Raw genomic sequence first — 21,331 nt, 5'->3', positions numbered from 1 at the left:
ATGGTCCTCATATTTGGAAAGCCAAATGTACGGGGCTTCTTTTGCATTTCAAGCCCCTCTCCCAGGTTTGTCAGATCTGTCAATTACTACATACCTCAGTGGATATTTCAGAGGCATTAGAAAACCCTCAAGAATAATGTCAAACAGCCTAACGCTTTGTAAGAGATTAAGATTCTTCCAATTCCCTGAGAATTGCTCAAAGATGACCATTGTGGTGATGGCTGACACAAATCTCAGTAATACTTCTACTAAATTCTTATTTTGAGGTATGAACTTTAAATCTTGATTCTTTATCTGCCTTGGTAGCAAAAGAGGTAATAAAATCAAAAAAGACAGTGAGCAGTGTCTCAAGCTAGAATAAACACTAGTACCAGAAGTACTGCAGCAGTGTTATCAGAAACAGGGAATTAAACAACACAAGACAGATTATAAAAATAGATGCAACATAAAAACATTCAGCATTCAAAAAGAGTTATTCTGTTTTCAGAGTAATTCCCTGGATTGGAACCTAAACTGTCTTTCAAATATTTGGAACAAATGTTCATAACCAACAATATTAATATCCTCAAACTTAAAAAAAGAAAGAAAAAAAAAAAACAGTAAAATAACAGAAGCTTTGAAGAAGCCTAACTATGTTAATGCATAGAGCCTGTTTTCACAAAAGGTTTGGGGATTTTGCATATATAGCAGTGTAGAATACTCTAAGTTTAGAAAAAAAATCATTAGATAAGTGTTCTAAGCAATGAATATGGGTCAGCTGCATTCGCAAGGATGTAAGGCTGAAACACACAAATCTAGGATACTGTACTGATAGGCTTTGCAATCTTCTAAGCCTTAATGCATAAAAACTAACAAAAAGTCTCAGTAGAACAGAGATAACATTCACCCATATTTATAAAACTCTCCAAAAGCTTTCAAAGAGTATTATTAGACAAATTATTATGCATCATTATTATATAAACAAATAAATGAAGAGGAGAGCAGTTAGTTTACCTCAGTAAGAAGTTTTAACACATTCTAGAACCAGAGAAAAAGGAATTTGTTGAAGGCAAACAGACACCACAATATACTAATAGGATAATATAACTCTTAAACATTAAGAACTGTTCATTGAATGGTGTAAAATTCCATTCACTAGATTAGTTAACAACATGAAAATCCTAAGCAAAATTCAAAAACTAAGAAATGCACAGAAAAATCATGACTACCAGAAAGTAAATAATATAAAAAAATTATATAAAAATACATGTGCATTTATACTTACTATAAAAGAAGTTTCCCTTGAACCTACAGTACCTTGAGCTTATGTTCTGACTGTCTGCAAAATCACCATCACAATGGCTAAGGGAGCCTTTCCAGAATGGATGCTGCAATAGGTCTGTCCAACTCAGCCTTTTGAAAGAAAAAAATAAAACAAAAACAACAAAAAACACAACTGAAAGAGCGGTTAGGGAATATAGTGACATAAAGAGATACCAGGCTAAGTTTTGAACACAATGGCACTACATCTGGACTAATTGATCCTGTCTTTCACTTTTATTTGGTCAAAGAAGTTCTGTTATGAGAGAAACTTTTTGCCTCAAATCAAAATGGAAGAGGCACACGACACAAGGACAAGACTAAGAATGAAGGAAACTGCATGGCTAGTCCCAGCATTTAAATTACTTGAATTACCCTACTGGGTAATTTGATAATATTACATTATTTAACAATTTAATTATAGCATCTATAAATCAAAGCCTAGTAAAAATAGGTATGTCTATTCCTCTGGAAAAGCAAAGCCATCCAGTTTTAAAACTGCCCATCATTTCTGTTATAAAGTTGTCTATTTAGCACCAACTACAAAAATATATTCAATCAAAACATTAATTCTGTACATCTTTGCATGAGAAAGAGCACAACTTGTTCCTTTAGGTGAAGAATTAAAAGATTTTCGCATCCTTTTTCATCTAGAAAATACTATACGTACAGTATCACAGCAATGATTTTTTTCTGGAGGTGAAAAAAGGTGACGTAAACAATTGTTGTAGATTGGATAGTTTACCTTTCCTGTGGATCTTTTTGAAGCAAGCCAGCAAGCAAACTAATGAACTCTGCAGAAGGTTTCTGAAATGCAGAACCTGTAAATAGAAGCACTTAAGAAGATAAGTATTCAGCAGCAAAAGCCAAATAACTGTCACACAAGGCAGATCAAATCATTATCTGCAGATCACACTAGAATAGTTTTGAGAATAACAGTAATTTCATCTAAAAAAAAAGAAAAAAAGAAAAAAATCGGAATGTATAAAGAATCCTAAATATGAACTCTTTGTATTTCAAAGGATCCTCAAAAAAGAAAAATTATGCTTGGTCACTGCACTATTTAAAATTGTTTATAACACACAAGAAAAAAGAAAAGTTGTCCTCCAATTAAATTTCTTCTATAACTACAAATTAGTTTTTAATAACTAGTGAAATAATTGAAATTTTCTAAATTGTTTCCTGTAATGCACAAAAAAAATTGCATTTACAAATATCTGTCCACAAAACATATTAAAGCTTCTCTCAAACTAACTTCCCATCAGCTACAATGAAAAGAATGTCTGAAGCTTATGTGAAGTGTGGTCCATATACTATTAATTATTCAAAACATTTAATATAGTCCTATAAAAGTTTTCAAATTTTAAAGTTAAGAATTATCCAAAAAATAAATGGGTAGACTTAAAATACCATAAGCACTAGCTGATTCAGAAACATATTTCAACACATGATATTCTAGTACCATACAACAATTGCCCAGTATTCAAAGAGTTTGCTCAGCAATAAGAGAACCTAAACTTTTTTTAAAAACTATCCATGTATTGTTTCAAAAGGTTCTGCTTTTTCATCTTGACTTCTGGAATATTCATCCTTTACTGATGAAGTTGAGAAAAATGTAGTTTATGCCTTTCACAGGAAGAGACAAAAGAGAATCACATAGCTATTAGCAAGAAGTAAAGTGGAACTTTAACCAAAATTAAATCTATTGCAACTGTGACAATTTTAAGAGAACTACTGTTGCACGCTATTACACAAAAGCAGTTTCCAGAATTCTTATTTAACTGACAAAGACTTTATTTCTGAGAGATCAAAACAATGAAAATGCAATTTATCCACTTCAAAAACAAAATATCCTTCAGAATGAAAACAAGTAACAAAAATTTTATTCTAACAGACACTGTTTTCACTACATTACTATAAGCTGAAAAGAGCCACTAATATGAAAGTGTATCCATAAATATCACTGACGCCCAGAATGACAGAGCTCAAAAATTCCACTCCAGAATGTATATTTACTTTTAATTCTTTAATTAATCCTTAATTCTTTAAATGTTATGTCTGTTTGTCAAGCCAGAAATAAGCATTCATCACTAAAGGAGAAAGTTCATATCAAAGGAAGGCCAACGTTAACATTCACCTGGGACAACAAAGTGATTCTTAAGCACTCAGCCTCAGAAGAAACACTGCAAAATAAAACTTTAATTTTTAAGTATTATACTGAATTGACCCATTTAACTATAACAGAATGTTACCTTTTGGTCTGGGTGGCAATGGATCTTCATATAAAATCTTTTCAGTTAGTTCAGCAAAGCTGTCTGAGAAGAATGGTGGTCTTCCTGCAGACAAAAAGAAGTTTATTGGCAGGTCAACCAAACTTCAAAATGACTGTCAGGTGTAATGATGTATGATGAGCTCATTTTCCTAAGGAAATCTCAAAAGAAATAAACTTTAAACTGAACTCCATTTACCAAGTTCACTTGTCAATTTAAATATAAAACCTTGGATTACATTCTTCTACCATGAACAGCAGAAGATACCAAGGACAGAACAGGCACCTAAGATGGCTTGATGGAGGTCACCATCGTAGCTCTGTGCAAGTCAGCAATAAGGCAGAAATAGGTCTAGGCAGAAATCTCAACGTCTGTACAGCTATGCTGATCCAACAGAGCAGCATATTGTCTAAGACTTCAGAAGAATGCATTATATTTCTCTTCTGTGGTGAAATTTCCCTTCCAGCTGCAGCCAATGCTAATGGTCACTTTATCCGCAGGAAACCCAATGACTCTGGCTTTATACTAGCGAACCAGCTTTCTCTTTCAAGGATCAAATGAATGCACCCAGAGTTTAATACTGAAGAGAGTAAAAACATTATAATGTCAGAATGTGAGTATGGTTATAATTTTAAATCATAATATTTGAGCACAGGCGGTTAACATTATATTCAGATCTCAGTCAAAAGGGTCATTCAACACTATTACTTCAGTTGATTATTTTTATAAAGACCTCGTTAAGACCTTACATAAAAAAAAGTACATTTGGTATACTCTTCAACAAATCTTTAACACCTACCTTAAATTTTTCTCTGTCTTAAGTTTCCTAGAAAGTTAACCAGAATTTACATTGGCAGCACAACTATGTTTTCATTATCACAGATATTAAATAGATACACAAACTTACAACCTGAGAACATTTCATAAAGTAAACAGCCCAAGGACCACAGATCACTGGATTTGGAGAAGTCTTCTCCCCTTACTGCTTCTGGAGCTGTGTATAATGGAGAGCCTACAAAATACAGTATGTGCAATGCACTTGATTACTCATTCAGCATTTATCCTGTTCAACACTTTAAACTTGGTCTCCACACTAAGTAAAGATATCCCTAACTTACTTAAGATAAGAAAAGTCGAAATACCAAAGTAATTTCAACAGTACCTCTTCCTCCCTATATTTGTACTGAATTATGTAAGAATACAGAAGCTATTTTATTGTTTGTTTCACTTCCATTTCCCAACTTGGTTTGTGCCGTACTTTCCTAACGCAATAATTAATATAAGTGTTTTAATGTACCTTGAGAGATCCAGAGCCAAGCAAACTGAGCAGACGGAAGGCCAACATAATTCTCATGTGAATAACAAATATAATTATGTTACTTCAGGTTCCAAAAAAAAAAAAAAAAAAATAGAATTAAGGTGTCTTAAGACATAAAATTCCAAAGAATTGGAAAGCTCTGTTACAAAAATCAGGGTAGCTGGCAAACTGGATCATTGATGTAAACTAGTTATAGCTATTTTCACACTGAAACAGTGTGAAAATATTACATATCAAATTATAGCAGCTTATCTGCAAAACCCTAACTTGTCTTGACATAGAAAAAGAAATAGGCAGTAGTTCCGATTTAAACAGTAACTAATTTCTCTAAGATCTCTACAAAAAATTGCACAAACTCAGCAAAAATGTCAATTCCATAGTCCTTTAGAAAGCTTATTTTTGGTTCTTTTGTTCTTGAGTTTTATTTTTTTAAGTGAGGATAGGTCATAACCAAACACATCAAGACAGCTATTCTGAAAGGCAACAGGAAAAAGATTAGATTTGTATTTCTTCCTGAATAAAGATCTGTTCTTGGTCTTAGTACTTCCAGTATGGACTTTAGCAGGAGACAGTGAAGTATTAAGAAAACTCTCTCTGTTTGCATAAAATATTGCCAAGAATTCCATTGTTCCTGATACCAGTAATCGCTATGACACATCATTATCTTGGAAAGAGAAGTCTGAGATACTCCAAGATACTGATTATTAAAAGATCTTGAATGTTAAAATCAAGACTCTGAGTTTTTCATAATATATGATGAAAAAACTAACATAGCATTTGGAGCCTACTGTATTTGCATGGATCTGTCCATTGAAATTGAAGTACAGAAATTTATTTTTTTTTAAAGCACAAAAAATGATCATTCCTAAATACAAGGTACTGAAATAGTCAAGCCTCAAACCAGAAATCATATGGACCATTTACATCAAAAAGGACACTGGAAGTCTTGTCAATAAAATCATGGAAGAATCTCTTAACCATTGCTAAATGGATACCTAAGAGCAGTGCAAAGTCTCCAGCGAAAGAAGTAACAGTCTGTGTAGAACTTACTGAACTTTAGGTATACATTTAAGAAGAAGTTAACAGAATTCAGTCCTAGACCCTACAGAGAGGACCTCAAGTGTATATTTTTGAAAATCCATACATAATTCCATAGCTCCAATTTTTCTGAGACAAAACATCACTAATTTCTAAAACAACTTCTCTTCGCTTTATCATATTTCCAACATCATTTATTTCCTCATTCTCCAGTTACTGCTCTATAACTGAGGCACAAAACCTTTTAAGTATGCTATTCCTTTTAACTCTTTTCTTTTTTTGTATATACTGCCCTATATCAACTGAGTAATAGAAATACAATTTCATGAATTAGGAAAGCCAGTTTGAACGCTGAATTTCCCTAATTTAAAATTATTTTCTTCATTCTTGAAATTCTATTATTTGTGCTTAGTTGACTAGATGAGAAATGCATGAAGGTCCAAAGGTATTTCACAGTTTTACTTTTTCCATTAGTAGGCAAATAGTAAGCAAATAGTTAGGAAGAATTAAGCCTCCTCAGCAAACTCAAATGAAGAATTAATATTTTTCATTTAATTAGCTATCTTGAACCATTTCAGATGTTATTCATGTAACTCACTCTTGCTTGGGTTTTTGGTGGGGCTCTTAATTCTTGAAATTTTGTTTTTTTCTTCCACAATGCAAAAAGTATCAAGAACAGTTTACAAACTATTGAAAACTCACTCATGTACATTAAACTGCTTGCTGAGATGTGATGTCAAGCTGCAAAAGGCAATTCAGAATAAGCCACCTCCAATTATATAGTTATGTTGAAATTTCACAGGCTGCATTACACTTACTTAACCTCTCAACCCTTATACCTAATCATCTGCATTTGAGCTTCAATCCAAAAGATAACCTGAAGTCTATTTAGAACAAGTAGTAAAGGTCAGGAATGACTATTCTATCATACATCATAAGACAGAAGTATACTTTTCCAGCTCTTAGCTAAACTTGTTTTTGTAAAACTTAGAACTCTGACCACATACTCGTTTCTTCTCTTCCTACTTGCTTTCAAGTGCTGTTTCTTATTTTCTCCATATGTTATGATTACTCCGAACAATATTGCCCAAGAGCAAAATCTTGCTTTTGAGATTACTTAAAAACTTTTCCATATGCGAAACTTGTAAAACCTGCTTACAGAAAATTTACAGATCATGCTTTCCATTGTTGACAGAGGCAAACAAATTAATCTTTACAAATAATCACACAACAGAAGGAAGGGTATTTAACAACTTGTCTATAATTGCACAAAGTTCTAACCATTAATTACTCAGGTTCTCTAGAAATTTTGTAAGCCCCAAAAGAACAATGAACAACTATCATATTTCAAAGTCTCCTCTAAAAATTAAAAAAAAAAATTGTTTTAAGCAACTTTCAATCTGTCCCCCTGGACTGAGTTAGTTTTGGTTAATAAGAAGATACATTATACCTCGGAATCTATTTTTTAGGTGTCTTTGTGGAGTGCTTTCACTGACATCTCCTCCTCCTTCCTCAGATCCAACTAAAGCAAAAAATTCTTCCAAATTTTCACCATCTGCTTTAGCCAAGCAAAAATTACTGAATTTCAGAGTGCCAGGCCCTTCCAGCAGGATCTAGAAGAATAAAGATAATCCAAACATGGAGTATCAGATTTTAAAATTGATGACTGCTGAAATTTCCAGTACAAACTATGCAAAAAAAAACAAAAAAAAAAAACAAAAAAACACACAATCTGAAATCATCTAAGTATATATAGAGAGAGATGACCTCTGTCATATCTGAATGCACTGAAAGGTTTTTCTTGTAAGTCAACACTAATTCCACCTTTTTTTTTTTTTTCTTCTGACCAAAAGTTACAGAATAAGTTTACAATGAAACTCAGAGGTTTATTTATTATTAAATCTAAGTGAACAATGAGGTTACCAAAAGAAAGACAGCAGAAAGAAACATTGCTTCATTTGAGGAAAATGCAAATAATAGTGAATATTTCTAATTTTATTTGGCAGAAAATTCCAAAGGTTTTGTCCAACGCTCGTACAGTTTCCTCTACACAGTCACTGTCTATTCTCATGGTAAAGAAAACTTCACAGTCCCAAAAATGCTGTCTGAAGAGATAGCCCATTCAGGCAGATGGATCAAAAACAGTCTCACTTTGGCACACTGTTTTTGTGTTCAAAGGAGTACTTTACAGTTTCATTCTTCTTCAGAAAAATATAACCACAGTTCCACTATGTTTTATTCACATATTTACTTCCTGCCCATTGACCTGTAAGTTTTACAGAAAATTCAGGGAGGACAGCAACTTGATCACTTAAGGAATTACAGTCAAGAACAGAATTACTGTTAAGCAAAAAACTTTTGGTCATGGTTACATTCTGGTTACTACATAAATTAAAATCAAAAAAACCCACAGACTTTGACAAAACTATACATAAATTCCACACATGCATATATATAAAACTAGAAATACATAAGGATTTGTAATCTTATCTTACACAAGAGTAGGATGATTATTTAACTAATATGTGAAAATAGCACAGGAAGTTATTTACAAAGGAAATTTAATTAACTTCACTCTCAAAATATTCTTCAAAATGCTCTGCAGCACGATAGATTAGGTACAAAGTTATTTGCCCTAGGATTAAGAACTGAAATCCTTCATTAATTCACATCAGTATACCAGTTCAGTATACCAGCTCAAGAAGAATCTATCACATTCTGTCAAACATATAACAGGGAAATAAATCAATTCAATCATAAACTTTCAAGTTACAGACTTGTCTCTTATTGTGCTCACATTTATTGCAAAGCTCAACAGGCTTCCAGTCTGAGGTAAGCCTCTCACCAGTAGCACAATGGAAATAATTAAATGTTGATGACATACAAATTAACAGGGGATGTCCACTATAAATCATATTCTTGGTTACCTTTCCAGGCGTCAGTTCACAAAAGATAATTCCAAGATTATGGATATGGTATAAACCAGTAATCAAATCAGCACCAAATTCTCTCACTACATCTTCAGGTAGATGTTCGTCTTGAGCAATAACCAATTCTAGAGAACCACCTGAAATATGTTTACACATAGTCATCAATTGCATATACAGAGGAGGACACATAAATAATTCCCAAGAACATTATATAAGCTTTTTCAGAAGACATCAAGCAAAAATTATTATCAGAAACTACTAAAAATAGTTCTTAGTCTTCAGCTTCTTGAGACTACACAATAGTTACAAGTTCCAAGATGTACAGAAATAATCTGTTTCCAAGATTGTGACAATAATCTTAATTTTGACCACAATTACACTCAGTGCATGACTTTAAAAATACTTTAATAATGCTTTATTTTACAAAGAAAACAGAAGCAAAACAACCCAGAGACTGTGTCACGTAACACTGTAATAGTACCCTCGTGGTTTATCAGCTTCCTTATCCAGACCACAACCACATAAGTCAAGTGAACTAATGATACCAAGAGTAGGCTATCACCTTCTAAAAACAGGCACTAAAACTAATGACATCAATTTTCCTATTTCTGTTGCCTATGAAGTCAGTGGAAAACTGTGGTTCCATTCTGGGGTCCAGAGGTTAACATCATCCAACAGATAGATTGTTTTGTTTATTCTTCACACACATATTTCTGTCCAGTCCTCTCTTTCCCTATCTCAATTCTTGTATGCCTGATTTAACCCCCTCCCCCCCCAACACACACACACACACACACACACACACACACACACACACACACACAACTAAACTTTTACTTTCCAGGTTTCTTATGCAAATCCCAGCTTCCTCGCCCAGCAAGCCCTATGCTTAACCCCTCTGAACTTCTCATCCCAACAGAGGTCCCTTCTCTGTCATCCCAATGTCCCCAGCTTCCTTCAAACCCTGCCTCTGTTTTCGATCAGATTACACCTACAAAGCTTTCCAAATCTCTCTTAAATGTGCTGTATCACCTGCGTCCTTCCCTGGGCTTCACATCCACTGTCTATTCTTCTCCCCATTGATTGTTACAGTTTCTCTGTCCTTGCAAAATATATCTCTTTATCCAGCCCGCAACACCTGCTTCCTCATATCCCACTGACTCTCAGGCAAGTCTCGGGGCTCATCCTGTTTGAGTCGCTCCTGTCCTGATTGTTCATAGAACTCAAACTTCTCCCAGTCCCTGTTTTCTACAAGCTCATTGCTCAACCAGGCTTTCTCCTTCCTGTCCCAATCTCCTAAATTTCACATTCCCATCTCCCCCCAAATCCCATTCCTCTTCCTCATTCATCCTTCCACTGCTCCTCCACCTAGCCTGTTTCCCTGAGACCCCAGTTTATATTTCTTGAATTATCTATGGGTTTCCTGGGTTATCTAGGATTTACAGCTTAGCCAAATTTTACAGCTTTTTACAAGGATGACACAAAGTTTGAGTCCCTGAATGAAAGCAGGGTATCAGAAAAAGTTTTTCATAGAACGTGCACTAGATCTTTTATTCCAATCACATAACAGATTTTCCTCACTGCTGAACAACACTGCTGAATCTTAAAATTTTATTTCCAGGTCTCTTTTATGCTGTTCAGTAGATCAGTCATTCCTTTAAAACCAACCCCATATTAAATAACTAAGTCTTAGTAAAGAATTTTCCATCATGTGGAATTACCACTTTTTAAAATGTATTTTAGAAGACTACATATAAAATAATCCCATAATATGCCAAAACACACAGAGAGAAAAGTAGTGAAACTAGCAAAACAGAAGTAGACTGTATCTGATAAAAGAAACACAGTTTTGTCACCTTAGGACAAGCAAGAGATATCCTCCACATAAATGATGGAATGCATTTTTCACATTTCAAAAGTAACTTTCAAGGCTCTACAAACTTAGTAAGAAATCCATGGCTTATTCTATTTATAATTATGTTAGTTTCAAAACATTAGAACACATTAGAAAAATGCTTCCAAAAGCACAAACACTTTATATATATACAGAGAACACTCAAATAGCTGATCATTAACTTATCAACCCTTCTCAAAGATCTAAGTATTTGCTGTGGAGAAATTGGTATATGAAATCTCTAATAAGTGCCCATTCAATGAATTTTTAGCTTTTGAGCTAATCTTACCTGTGCATAATTCCACTACAAGCCAGAGATGGTTGCTTGTTTCATACCACTCATGAAAAGTCACTATATTCTTATGTTTGATTTCATGAGTTAGACGAACCTAGAACAAAATTCTTAATGAAGTAAATTGGGGAGGGGAAAAAAAAAAAGCCATATATTTGAAATTGAGGGGCAAAAAAAAAAGACAATACAACATTACTCTGTATCAACTGCTTGTTCTCTTACCTTTTCCCATGCGCTAAAAAAGTAATAATGATCCTCTAACATGCAAGTAGAGGAACAGTAACTTTCCCCAAAGACCTTGCCTAAATTACCCATTTCAAAACTATAGGAAAGTTCCCCAACCACTCAAATACAGACATTATAGATTTATAAGCACTACTTAACCTTTCTGTATCACTAAAATAGTAACACTTTAAATTGAAAATTGGCATCAAACTTGCGTTCCCACATTCTTTTTCAGTGAGACGTCAAGTGTGAGACAATAGGGTGAGTACAGTAAGAAAAAATTTCTCTTCATTCTTAATCTTATTATGCAAGAGCAATCATTAATGGTCTCCGGCTATCATACCCAGAGTGCCTAATCTCTGCAGAAATAATTCAAGATATATGAAAAGTTTCTGTGTCCTGTCAGAGTGGTAACAGGAGGTCTCATGGCTTTCTAAGAGGACTGTAAATGAAGCCAAAAATGTACAAAATCTAAATAGTTTATGGTAGAAAAAATTCCTGTGCTTCAAAGAACAAAAGGTTTAATTTGAACAAATCCATAATCACCCAATATCATTGAAACAATGGGAGGGAATATTAAACAAGTTGTGTCTACTGGAAAGAGAAAAATATTTGAAATGTTTTACTGTACCCACTACAGTTTATTTCCCAGGAAGTACTATAGGTTTAAAACTTTGCCAAGCTTTTACAAGCCCAGACTAATTTACCTTAAATGCTGTTTCTTCACCAAAAATAATTTCTTCTTCGTAGGTATGAAAATGATTATCTACTGAAAGCTACTACTATGACAGGATTTGCACAACAGAGAACAAAATAAAGCAAACCATTACATGAGCATAATAACTATATTTACAACAGGTTCTCTGACAGGGCATAGAAACAGTAAGCTTGTCAACAAATGTGTTTAGTCCTGCGATTTAAACATCAGTAAAATCTCCTGACATACAGAAATAAAAACATGAAAAAAATAAAAACCTGCATTTAAAATCCAGGAGTTCAAAAGCTTAAGAAGCTGATACAAATGGTGACAAATCCATGTAAAAAAGTACTCGCTATTTTTTTTTAATGCTATCTGTCCAATCAGGATTTTGGAATCTGTATCTTTTTCCATATGTAGCAGGAAAAACATTTCTTACCCAGTTTGTTATTTCAGCTCTTTTGCATTTATCAGTGCAAAGAATGGCAACAAAATTAATTGTCCCCTTTCTTCTTCCTTTATAAACAACTGTCTTGTTTCCTCTTCCTATCTCTTCATAAAGAATAAAGTTCTCCATACTTAAGGGTGCTTCACTGGCAACAGTTTGGAAATGTGTTGTTAGACCTTTAAAGAAGAAGGGGGGGGGGGGGGAAGGCATTTAAATTTAATAACCATTGGCATATAGTGTGCACCTTTCCAGCTCTTCAAATGGGGATTATCCACTCGCAGCAAGATCAAACATAATTGCTTGACAGAAGGTCTTCTCCTAAGAAATCTGACATAAATTTTTGAATAGATGATAGTATTTTCCACTTCCAAAGCTCTTTACACATTCTAAAAGTTACAGTTGGGCCAGTAATTACAGACTGTGAATATTTTACCTGTAAATAAAAATCATATTACCAATTTTAAAATTGCTTGTTCTACATAAAACTCCCATCCAAATGAAAATGAGATTGTCATTTCTGCCCAAGGACATTTCAGGCAAACATGTCCCTGCAACTTTTCACCACATAATTTAAACCTACCAAATAACTGATTTAATCAACAAAACCGAAATACATAGAGCTTTGTGAAAAATCAGTATTCCTACCAATATTAACCTCAACATAGCTTTTTCAGTTATAGGACTTAGTGTTAAGGATTTCTCATAGAAACTATTTCTTGCAGATAAAAACTATGTGAAATTGTTGGCCAGTATTGCATTGTGGGAGTCAGGGAGTTCCATAAGAAAAGTATAGCTCAGCTTTTATCATTTTTGTCTCTAGAATTGCATATGCTTCAATTTATGTACTGAAACAAATGAAACATTTGTCATTTGTTGCAAATCTAGGCATTTTTATGTTTAAATAGTTACACATTTTTCAGAAAAGTCTGTTTTTTTCTTTTATTACATAATTATTTTTTCCTGAGAATATTTTGAGCAATGGGAGAACTGATGGCAAATATCAAAGCAACTGTAATACACGAACTAAGAGCTCTGCATCAGCTTTCCATTCTGCTCCTATGCTATTCCACTGGGTTAAGAGCAGCATGATACAGAATCCCAATATCAGCATATTCCAGAAATAGGATATATTGCTTCTTACTCCCCAACTGCTTCCTTGTACTACATTCTTTCAACTCCAGGCAACTCCAGGCTTCCAACTCAGCACCCAGTTCTTCCAAGTACCGGTTTAATTAATACTGAGCCATTTGGAGTTGCACGTTTTCATCTCCACACCACTTCTTACACTTTGTTTATAAAACTGTTGTTTCTCCTCCACCCCCACCAAGACCGATTCTCAATATAGTTATCTTACAACCACAGAAAAACAGCATAATGGAGAGGGCAGTGCTGCAACAAATATGATCAGCAAGGTTGGGACGCAAGGGCTGTTTAAGCACTATTACTGTCAAATACCTAATCACAAATCAAGAACTCAATTTCACTTTAACTCTTTCATGAGACACAAAGCTCCCAGAGTGATAGACACATCAAAAACTAAAAAGAAGACTAGAGAATTCCCAAGTTCTCAGACAAGACTTCAAGTGAAAAGACAAAGTGTTGGGCACCATTAGGAAACATACTGAGAACAAGTCAGGTGTTGTCATTTTGCCACCATAGAAAAACCTTGGTGTGCCCACATCTCACAAACTGTGTTCTGCTCTTCACATCTCAAGAAGAATGAAATGGAGCTAGAAAAGGTACAGGAAAGAATAACTGATATGATCGAATACATGGTGACAAACAAGGTGAATGCAGAACTGCTTTTCACCAAATCCCACAAAACTAGACCTAGGTAGTGTGCACTCAAACTAGTACAAGATTGATTCAAAACAGGTAAAAGAAAATACTTATTTACATAGTATGTAATGAACTTGTGGAATTTCATTTCATCTACCACTAACAGAATGGCAAGATATGACAAGATCCAGCCAATATAACATAGGAAGGAAAATGCTTTTTCTTCAATTATTGATGAGAACAAGGCAATTATGCAAGCATCAGTTTGCCAAACATTCCAAAACAAGGTACAAAGATACAGCATCAGAACAGAAGGAGTTCTCCACTTTCCTACCTCTGTTCTCCAATTCTTGTAATTATTGCTCCACTACTTATGTTCTTTTTCTGGACAATGTAAAAAAAGACCAAAAAAAAAGTACCATCTTCCTCTACTATATAAAGATTACAGAACAGGGATGCCATAGAAACACATCCAACAAGAGAGATGGCCAATCTACAGCTCACCCTTACAACTTACATGGCCACAGCCCCTTCCTTGCAATTCCTTCCCAAGAATTCTTCAAACTTGTCTTGTACGTTTGATCAAATGACCAAAGCATATACACGTGAAGTGGTTGGAAGACACCTTATGTTGGTATGTGAAAGGCAGTATTATCCACTCACATGATGAACCATACAAACATATGCTAGGCTTAATGACAGGTACAGATGCATTTGGTTATCTGACAAGAGCAAGACCAATGACATACAAATGCATCCTGGGACATGGAGGTCATGGTCACAGGACAGGGAGGCCTTCATTGCTGCCTCATGACAGGCAGTACCTGCAAATAAAGTCTTTGCTATCAGCTCTGGAAAAGGCTACAGGAAAGAGAGGAACATCTAGTCTTGTATCCCCAAATCTGAACAGTAATGCCTACACATTATTATTCAATATACTAACCCATGAGTCAAGTCTCATAAACAGACAAACTTTCAACAGCTGGAGCATATTCATTGGCTTTGACATGAAATGCCAAGAACACCAAAGAGATCAAAAAACCCCACAAAACACAAAACTGAAAAGAAGCATCTCAAAGAAGGTGAGATGGTTGCTATGGCAGCCTGCCACAACACTACCAGTAATTAAACAGGCCTGAAACTACAGAAGGACCCAAAGCAGTGGACTACAATTGCAGAGGGAACCCTACTGGCTCTGGCCAGAAGACAGGACAAGAGCATGAAGGAGACACTGTTCCAAAAGCATTCCCTTCTTCCCTTGGTGGCAGGTCCCAGAATACCCTGATCTGAGCAGCAGGAACAGGGTCTGAAATCTCCTGATATCAAAGCTCACTCAAAAGATGCCAACTTGGAAGGCCCAGGGCACTGCACTGCAAGACTCGAGGCCCACCTGCAGCAGTGGCGGGTATGCCATAAGGCATGCCGTCCCCCTGCAACACAGGGCTCCAGCCCTCAGAAGTCCTTGTGCAAGCGAGGCTGTACCCCACAGCAGGCCCCTCTGGGCCTGGCTGCCCTCTAACCTGGGGGCGGCGGCGTGTGCCCGGAGAGGGGCAGAGGCAGGCGGCCGCCGGCTGCAGCCCTCTCCCCGCCGCGGCTCCTCTGCGCGCCCCCTGCGGGGGCGGGAGGGAAGGAGGGACCCTGCCCCGCGCGTGCGCAGCCAAGCTCGCGAAGACCGTTAGGTGCGGACTGTTAGGCGCGCGCCAGGCCCGCCAGCAGCCGTTGGGCACGCGCGCGGAGAGGCGAGGGGGAGGGGCAGCAGCGGTTGTACCTGGACAGCGGGCAAGGAGGCAAGAGGGCTATTGCCGCGGCGCCGCCATCAACCGAAATCCACAGAGCCCCGCCCCCGCAACGGAGTCTCCCATGCCTCAGCGTGGGGGAGGAGGGACTTGGATGTGCCTGAAGGGGAAACTTGTGCCTAAACACCAGAAAACAGAGGCAGTGAGAGAGGCGTCGACACAAAAGCCAGATAAAATCGGGGAATTGGGTTTTTTTCCTTACTTTAGCAGGAAAACTCGGCCAAGTACAACGCGGGACTGTCGTCTCACACCCCAACCACCGTTCGCGTGGTCGCCACGCCGCCCCCGTATCCAGGATACAGGGCCCGACGCCGGAAACAGAGCGGAGCCGCGATTGGGCGAGGAAGGGTTACGTCGGAGCGGGTTCGCCGCGCCCGTGCCGGAGGGGGGGGGGGGATTTCCCGGATGTTGCGGAGCTCGGCCGCAGAGGGAGGGGGCGGTGCTTTTCCGGGGGGTGGGGGAGAGTGCGAGAGCGCGCCACGGGGGGGAGCTGTCGGCGGGGGGAGGGGTCTGGGGCGAGCACGTGCCTGACAGGGCGGGGTAGGGGGAAGGGGGCAGCCGCCTTGTTGCCAGGCAACCGCCAGCCCCGCGTTAACGGACGGGGGGGCGAGGCCGCCCGGGCCCGCCGCGAGCGGGGGAACACCGCGAGCGGGGCTTCGCGGTGCGTGAGCGCTTTGTGTTTGCTGCTTTTTTTTTTCGGTTTTCCTTGGAATCGTATTACACAATTAGAGGGTATTAAACCTGCGTAGTTCTAGCAAACTTCAAAACAATACATTGGGTTATGACACCTCCTACGCGATTCGTGAGCACCTAACTGGGGAAGCGTTTATTGTGATAAAATTTAGCCCTTAGAACAACTGTTTTCCATTTTTAGCAGTAAAATGGAGTTTTCTTGTTATTTTTCATCTGAGGGTGGTTTGGTATTGTTTTTTCTTTCTTTTTTGTTACAAGGCCTCTAAAAAAAGGCCAAACAAGTGACCTTACTTTCGTCGATGTAACAAAACATTGAAAACTTCAGGCGTGTTGGAACGTTTTAAAGCATTATGTTTTGTCAGTTGTCTCACCTTCACCTTGCCCTCCTAAGAGCTTGTAAACTCATTGATCCAATCAGATTTGATAAAGAAAATAGTATTCCTAACAGGAAGAATTCAATTTTTTTTTTTTTTATGATAAGAGATGGTCAGATACTGTCCTCCCCACTGTGGAAAAGATTTTAGTATGGACTTAACCGTTTTTCCCCCTTAAATATTTAAAAAAAAAAAAAGCTGCTTGAGAGAGGGACGTTAGAAAGCTGTCAACTGCAAGAAACACTTCAATGTTGTTGCATACCTTTAACAGCATATGCTGCAGGCACCAAGCAGAAATCTAGAGGTAATCAGGCTTCATTAGTTACACAGCTCAGCAAACTATCATTTTATGACAGTTCAGGTGTAGGAGTGTTTGGAAGAGAGTCTAAAAAATTGGTAAGGGGTCAGGGCTGAACACAGACTTAATTTTTGCTATTTTGTTGAAAATCCATATAGAATTGCCTGGACTCATAAGCAATGGAAAATACCATGTGTATTAATATCTTCAAATTCTGTCCCATTTTGCTGCATGTGTTTTCAACTGTTACAGAGCTGATCTGTAACTACTAATGAAAGTTGCAGCTTGAAACTGCAAAAGCAAAATAAATTGCATATTTCTTTGTTAACATAAGTGCATAGTTGACTAGATATAAATAAACTGAATATATAAATAGATGTCACCTAGTTTCTTTTAGTCAACACAAGAAAAGTATACTTTGAAGAGGGATTTATTTAGATTTTAGAAAACCATCTATTTTGTCTTTGTCTCTGATAAAGGTGACTGATATAAAGGAGAAAGAACAGAATATTAGTTCAAGCACAGAACTGGTTTCAACATCAGTTTGATGGCAGCGCTTAGAAAAGTCAATTTCCTTTTCCCTCTCCAAGAGGACAAGACTAAACTGTAATAACCATCGAGTTACAGCCTTTGCTTCAGAATTTTCTAGTGTTTCGTCCTATGTACAGCTTTTGATTAAACTAGTCCTAGGGATAGTTTTTATGTTGTCTATTTCACAGCACTGTGTTCAGGGGAAGTGCTTAAGTATAAACAAATAGCTGCAAAAGGGGTAAATATCCCATTTCTTGTGAGGGGGGGTGGTATGAACTTTAACATTAACAAAGTAGCTATAGCAATACAAAGTATAGACAGAGAAACACATGGGAAAATTGCTTTGATATCAAACAAACCAGAAATTCATAGTCTTTCAAAATAAATGTCTTCATAATGAATTTTTACCTCTCTTTTTCCAATTCCTTTTAGTTATGAACTATGGCACTTTGTTGTTGTTGTTGTTGATACACACTTCTTTACAAGTGTCTGTCTCTTTCTCACCAACTGGATGTGTAATTTCAGTACACTCCAGATTGGGATTTCTACCCATTGCTTTGGTATAAGAATCAGGATTATAATTCTGGGAGACTCTTAACCTTGTTACACTTATAATAAGCTTGGCCTTTTTTCTTACTGTTTTTTGTGTGTTATTCCTTCCACTGCCAGTTACTGAATGTGATTTCAAGCACTGTACCCAACTACTGTAAACTTTTCTGTGGGAATATTTTCAACATTCAAGAATGGAATGCTAAATAGTCTCTTTGCTATTTACAACTTTTTAATACTCTTGGCAACTTCTCCAGCAGACTCAGCTTTACTATTTTCCTGGCAATCATATGGGATGATCAGATGTAATCAAATTCGAGTTCTCAGATAAACATATGACCAAATTTAAAGTAAACTGGGGTCTCATGGTTGAAACCACATAGTTCAGGATTGCTAAAACACTTCACTGCTCAAACTGCAGCGACTACTGTGGAAGGTTCTGACATTTTGTCTGGTTCCTGAAAGTCTGACCAGTAGACTATAACATTAAGGTATGTTTCAATGTTTTTTTTCCTTTGGTAAAAGATCTGTTCTGTAGTTTAGTGCCTGCTGAAGATGCTACACACTTTTGTCTTATTTTGCCATGCGTCCTAGATTTCCTCCCAGCTGTCGTGATTACTCACGCCCTTTCCCATCTTGCCAGTACATGGTGTTTCTTGCTTTCTTAACACTGACCCCCACTCTCAAGAGAGTTTCTATTCTCAGCGTTCTGGGTATTATGATTCAGTTGCCTTTATGTAACACTATTTTAATTTTCCATTAGTCTTGATAGTTCTATCATTCTTGGGAAGTAAACAGGGCCACTTTTCCTGTCTTTGACCATCTTGGCAGAATGATAGACATGCGCATGAACACATCTTTATCTCGTATTTTTTATTCTCAGATTTTTTTCCAGCGCTTTCTTGAAACTAGCATGTAGTTTCCCTGTTTGAGTAAAAATTTGTGTATTTTTTTTATTTTCGGCATTTCTGTGATAACATTAAGGTTCTCATATCATAATTTAGTCATCTTGCTTTTCCGGTACAAGGATGCTCTGGATAACAAGTCAGCTGTATTCACTGGCCCTTCTCTGAAGTTGTTAAATAAATTGAAATGTTACAGTTTCAGTATCATATGCTGCTGATATTTGGGAGCAGCAATGATTTTTCAAATTCTTTTGGTAGCTTTTGGGATTTTTCTGTTTGGAAGTTTGTTTTCTCAATTACAATTTGAAATTTTCACAGTGGAAACATCACTGCAAAACAATCCAATGTGTTTGTGTCACTGGGGAGGCAAAAACTAGTAGTGTTCTCTTTTATAAGAACAGCACTCCAAACCTCGCCTTGCTAGATCAACCTGTAAGGTCACCAATACTGCATGTATAGCATGCTTGTGTTATGTCTTTCTCCATTATGGTCTCGATGCTTTGTGTACCTCCAAGGTTTGAAAGAGATGTGGTAATATAATTTGCAGATTTTAATATTCTCTGAGTTAATACCTTTAAAGGTTTGCATATTGCATACTACTTTTACCTTTCCAGAATCACTGGGTTTTCTTTAGGAGGTCAGCAACTTGTCTGCATATGATATTGAAAAAAAAAAAATTCATCTTTTTTTTTGTATTGAGTTTTATCTATTTATTATGAGTTAATTGTAATGGACTACCACAGTTTCTACCAGACATTCCTGAGATGTGCATTCCTGAGTATCATCAGCTCTGATGGTGACTTGTGAGGCTGGCTGGCAGAGCTGATAATCTCCTGCTTTGAGTCTCACTACTAACAGCATTCTCAGCACCTAAATGTACCTGCTGGTTTCCAAAATCTCATGAGATGGCTGCTTTCTTATCCAGAAAGGCTGGATAGGCCTTGTCGAAATCTTTGTCATCGCAGAACACAAAATTGTGTCACTCAGAGTAACAGTTCTTCAAATATAGATAGGAAGCTTGCTTTTTCAATGACCATCCTGCTGCTTATGTAATTTGTAGATTATATAAAATTATTAGTGATGCTTTCTTTTTCTATGTATTTCGGTGTTCAAATTATTCCTTATTCTAATGCAACAGACGCTCTGCAAAGCAGATGCTGTGCTGGTTGAATTAATATTATCTGTTCTAGGTATAACGTCTCTGGAGGACATCCCATTTTCTTCAGATACATACAGTAGTTTGGACTCATCTGAGAGACATACAGGGTCAGATGCTCTATTACTGAGTTTACATTTTCACTTTTTTCCAGCAGAAAGAAATAGCTTTTATGTTTCATTCTCTGAAGATTCAGCCTGTATATTCAGGATATCCTTTGTATCCTGATTAGAACTCACAATGTCTTGAAGGTATTATCATCATTCCACAGTGTAATTTTCATTTGGCTTCGCTTGATTGCAATTTTTTTCCTTTTCTTGCAAAATGCTGTGATTTTGTGATCATGTATTTAATTTCCTCTTTGTGTACTTGTCTTCACTTCTAATGCTAATCTGAATTTACAGACTCTTTATTCTAACTTGCATCTCATTAATGTCAAATATGTGCAAAACCCCATCCTCTGAGTCACTGTTTACTTTCTCATTGTGGTGGATTTTTTCCTATGTTTTTTTCAGATTGTAGGCTTTGGAATAGTGCTTTCTCATGCCATAATTTGATCCTCTATGCATGACATTTTTAAAAAAGTTTTCTCCTTAAGACCTTTCTGTTTTCCTTTAGTTTTATTTGTCTCCACTGCTTTGTGCTTATGCTTTAGCCTGTGCATAAATTTTCACATTTTTAATTTAGCATCTCACTTCCCTTGTGTGCCTTTTCTAATTATCTGTGTTTGCTCTCCTTAGGTCAAAGTTTCAATAACACTTAACCAATGTTATAAGCTGGCATTTCTTCTGAAAGATGCAGCCCCTTCACATTACTTTTAGTTTTTGCTTCCATCAGTG

At 36.7% G+C, this 21,331-nt stretch overlaps 1 protein-coding gene across 1 annotated transcript in view; it reads right to left on the bottom strand.

The window, feature by feature from the left end:
- Positions 1-15,764, bottom strand: part of ULK4 (unc-51 like kinase 4) — a 249,784-nt gene extending 234,020 nt beyond the window's left edge. Inside the window, exons 1-9 of the mRNA XM_067292453.1 lie at positions 15,711-15,764; positions 12,403-12,587; positions 11,039-11,138; positions 8,853-8,992; positions 7,376-7,538; positions 4,480-4,581; positions 3,552-3,635; positions 2,045-2,120; positions 1,297-1,392 (exon numbers count right to left, since the gene is read on the bottom strand). Of these exons, the coding sequence (XP_067148554.1) occupies positions 1,297-1,392; positions 2,045-2,120; positions 3,552-3,635; positions 4,480-4,581; positions 7,376-7,538; positions 8,853-8,992; positions 11,039-11,138; positions 12,403-12,540 (899 nt within the window). The 5' untranslated portion in view covers positions 12,541-12,587; positions 15,711-15,764. The remainder of the gene's footprint in view (positions 1-1,296; positions 1,393-2,044; positions 2,121-3,551; positions 3,636-4,479; positions 4,582-7,375; positions 7,539-8,852; positions 8,993-11,038; positions 11,139-12,402; positions 12,588-15,710) is intronic.
- Positions 15,765-21,331: the final 5,567 nt, after the last annotated feature.

Source organism: Apteryx mantelli, chromosome 2, assembly GCF_036417845.1.
Source record: "Apteryx mantelli isolate bAptMan1 chromosome 2, bAptMan1.hap1, whole genome shotgun sequence".
Classification (NCBI taxonomy): Eukaryota; Metazoa; Chordata; class Aves; order Apterygiformes; family Apterygidae; genus Apteryx; species Apteryx mantelli.
This window is presented reverse-complemented; position numbering and strand designations above follow the sequence as displayed.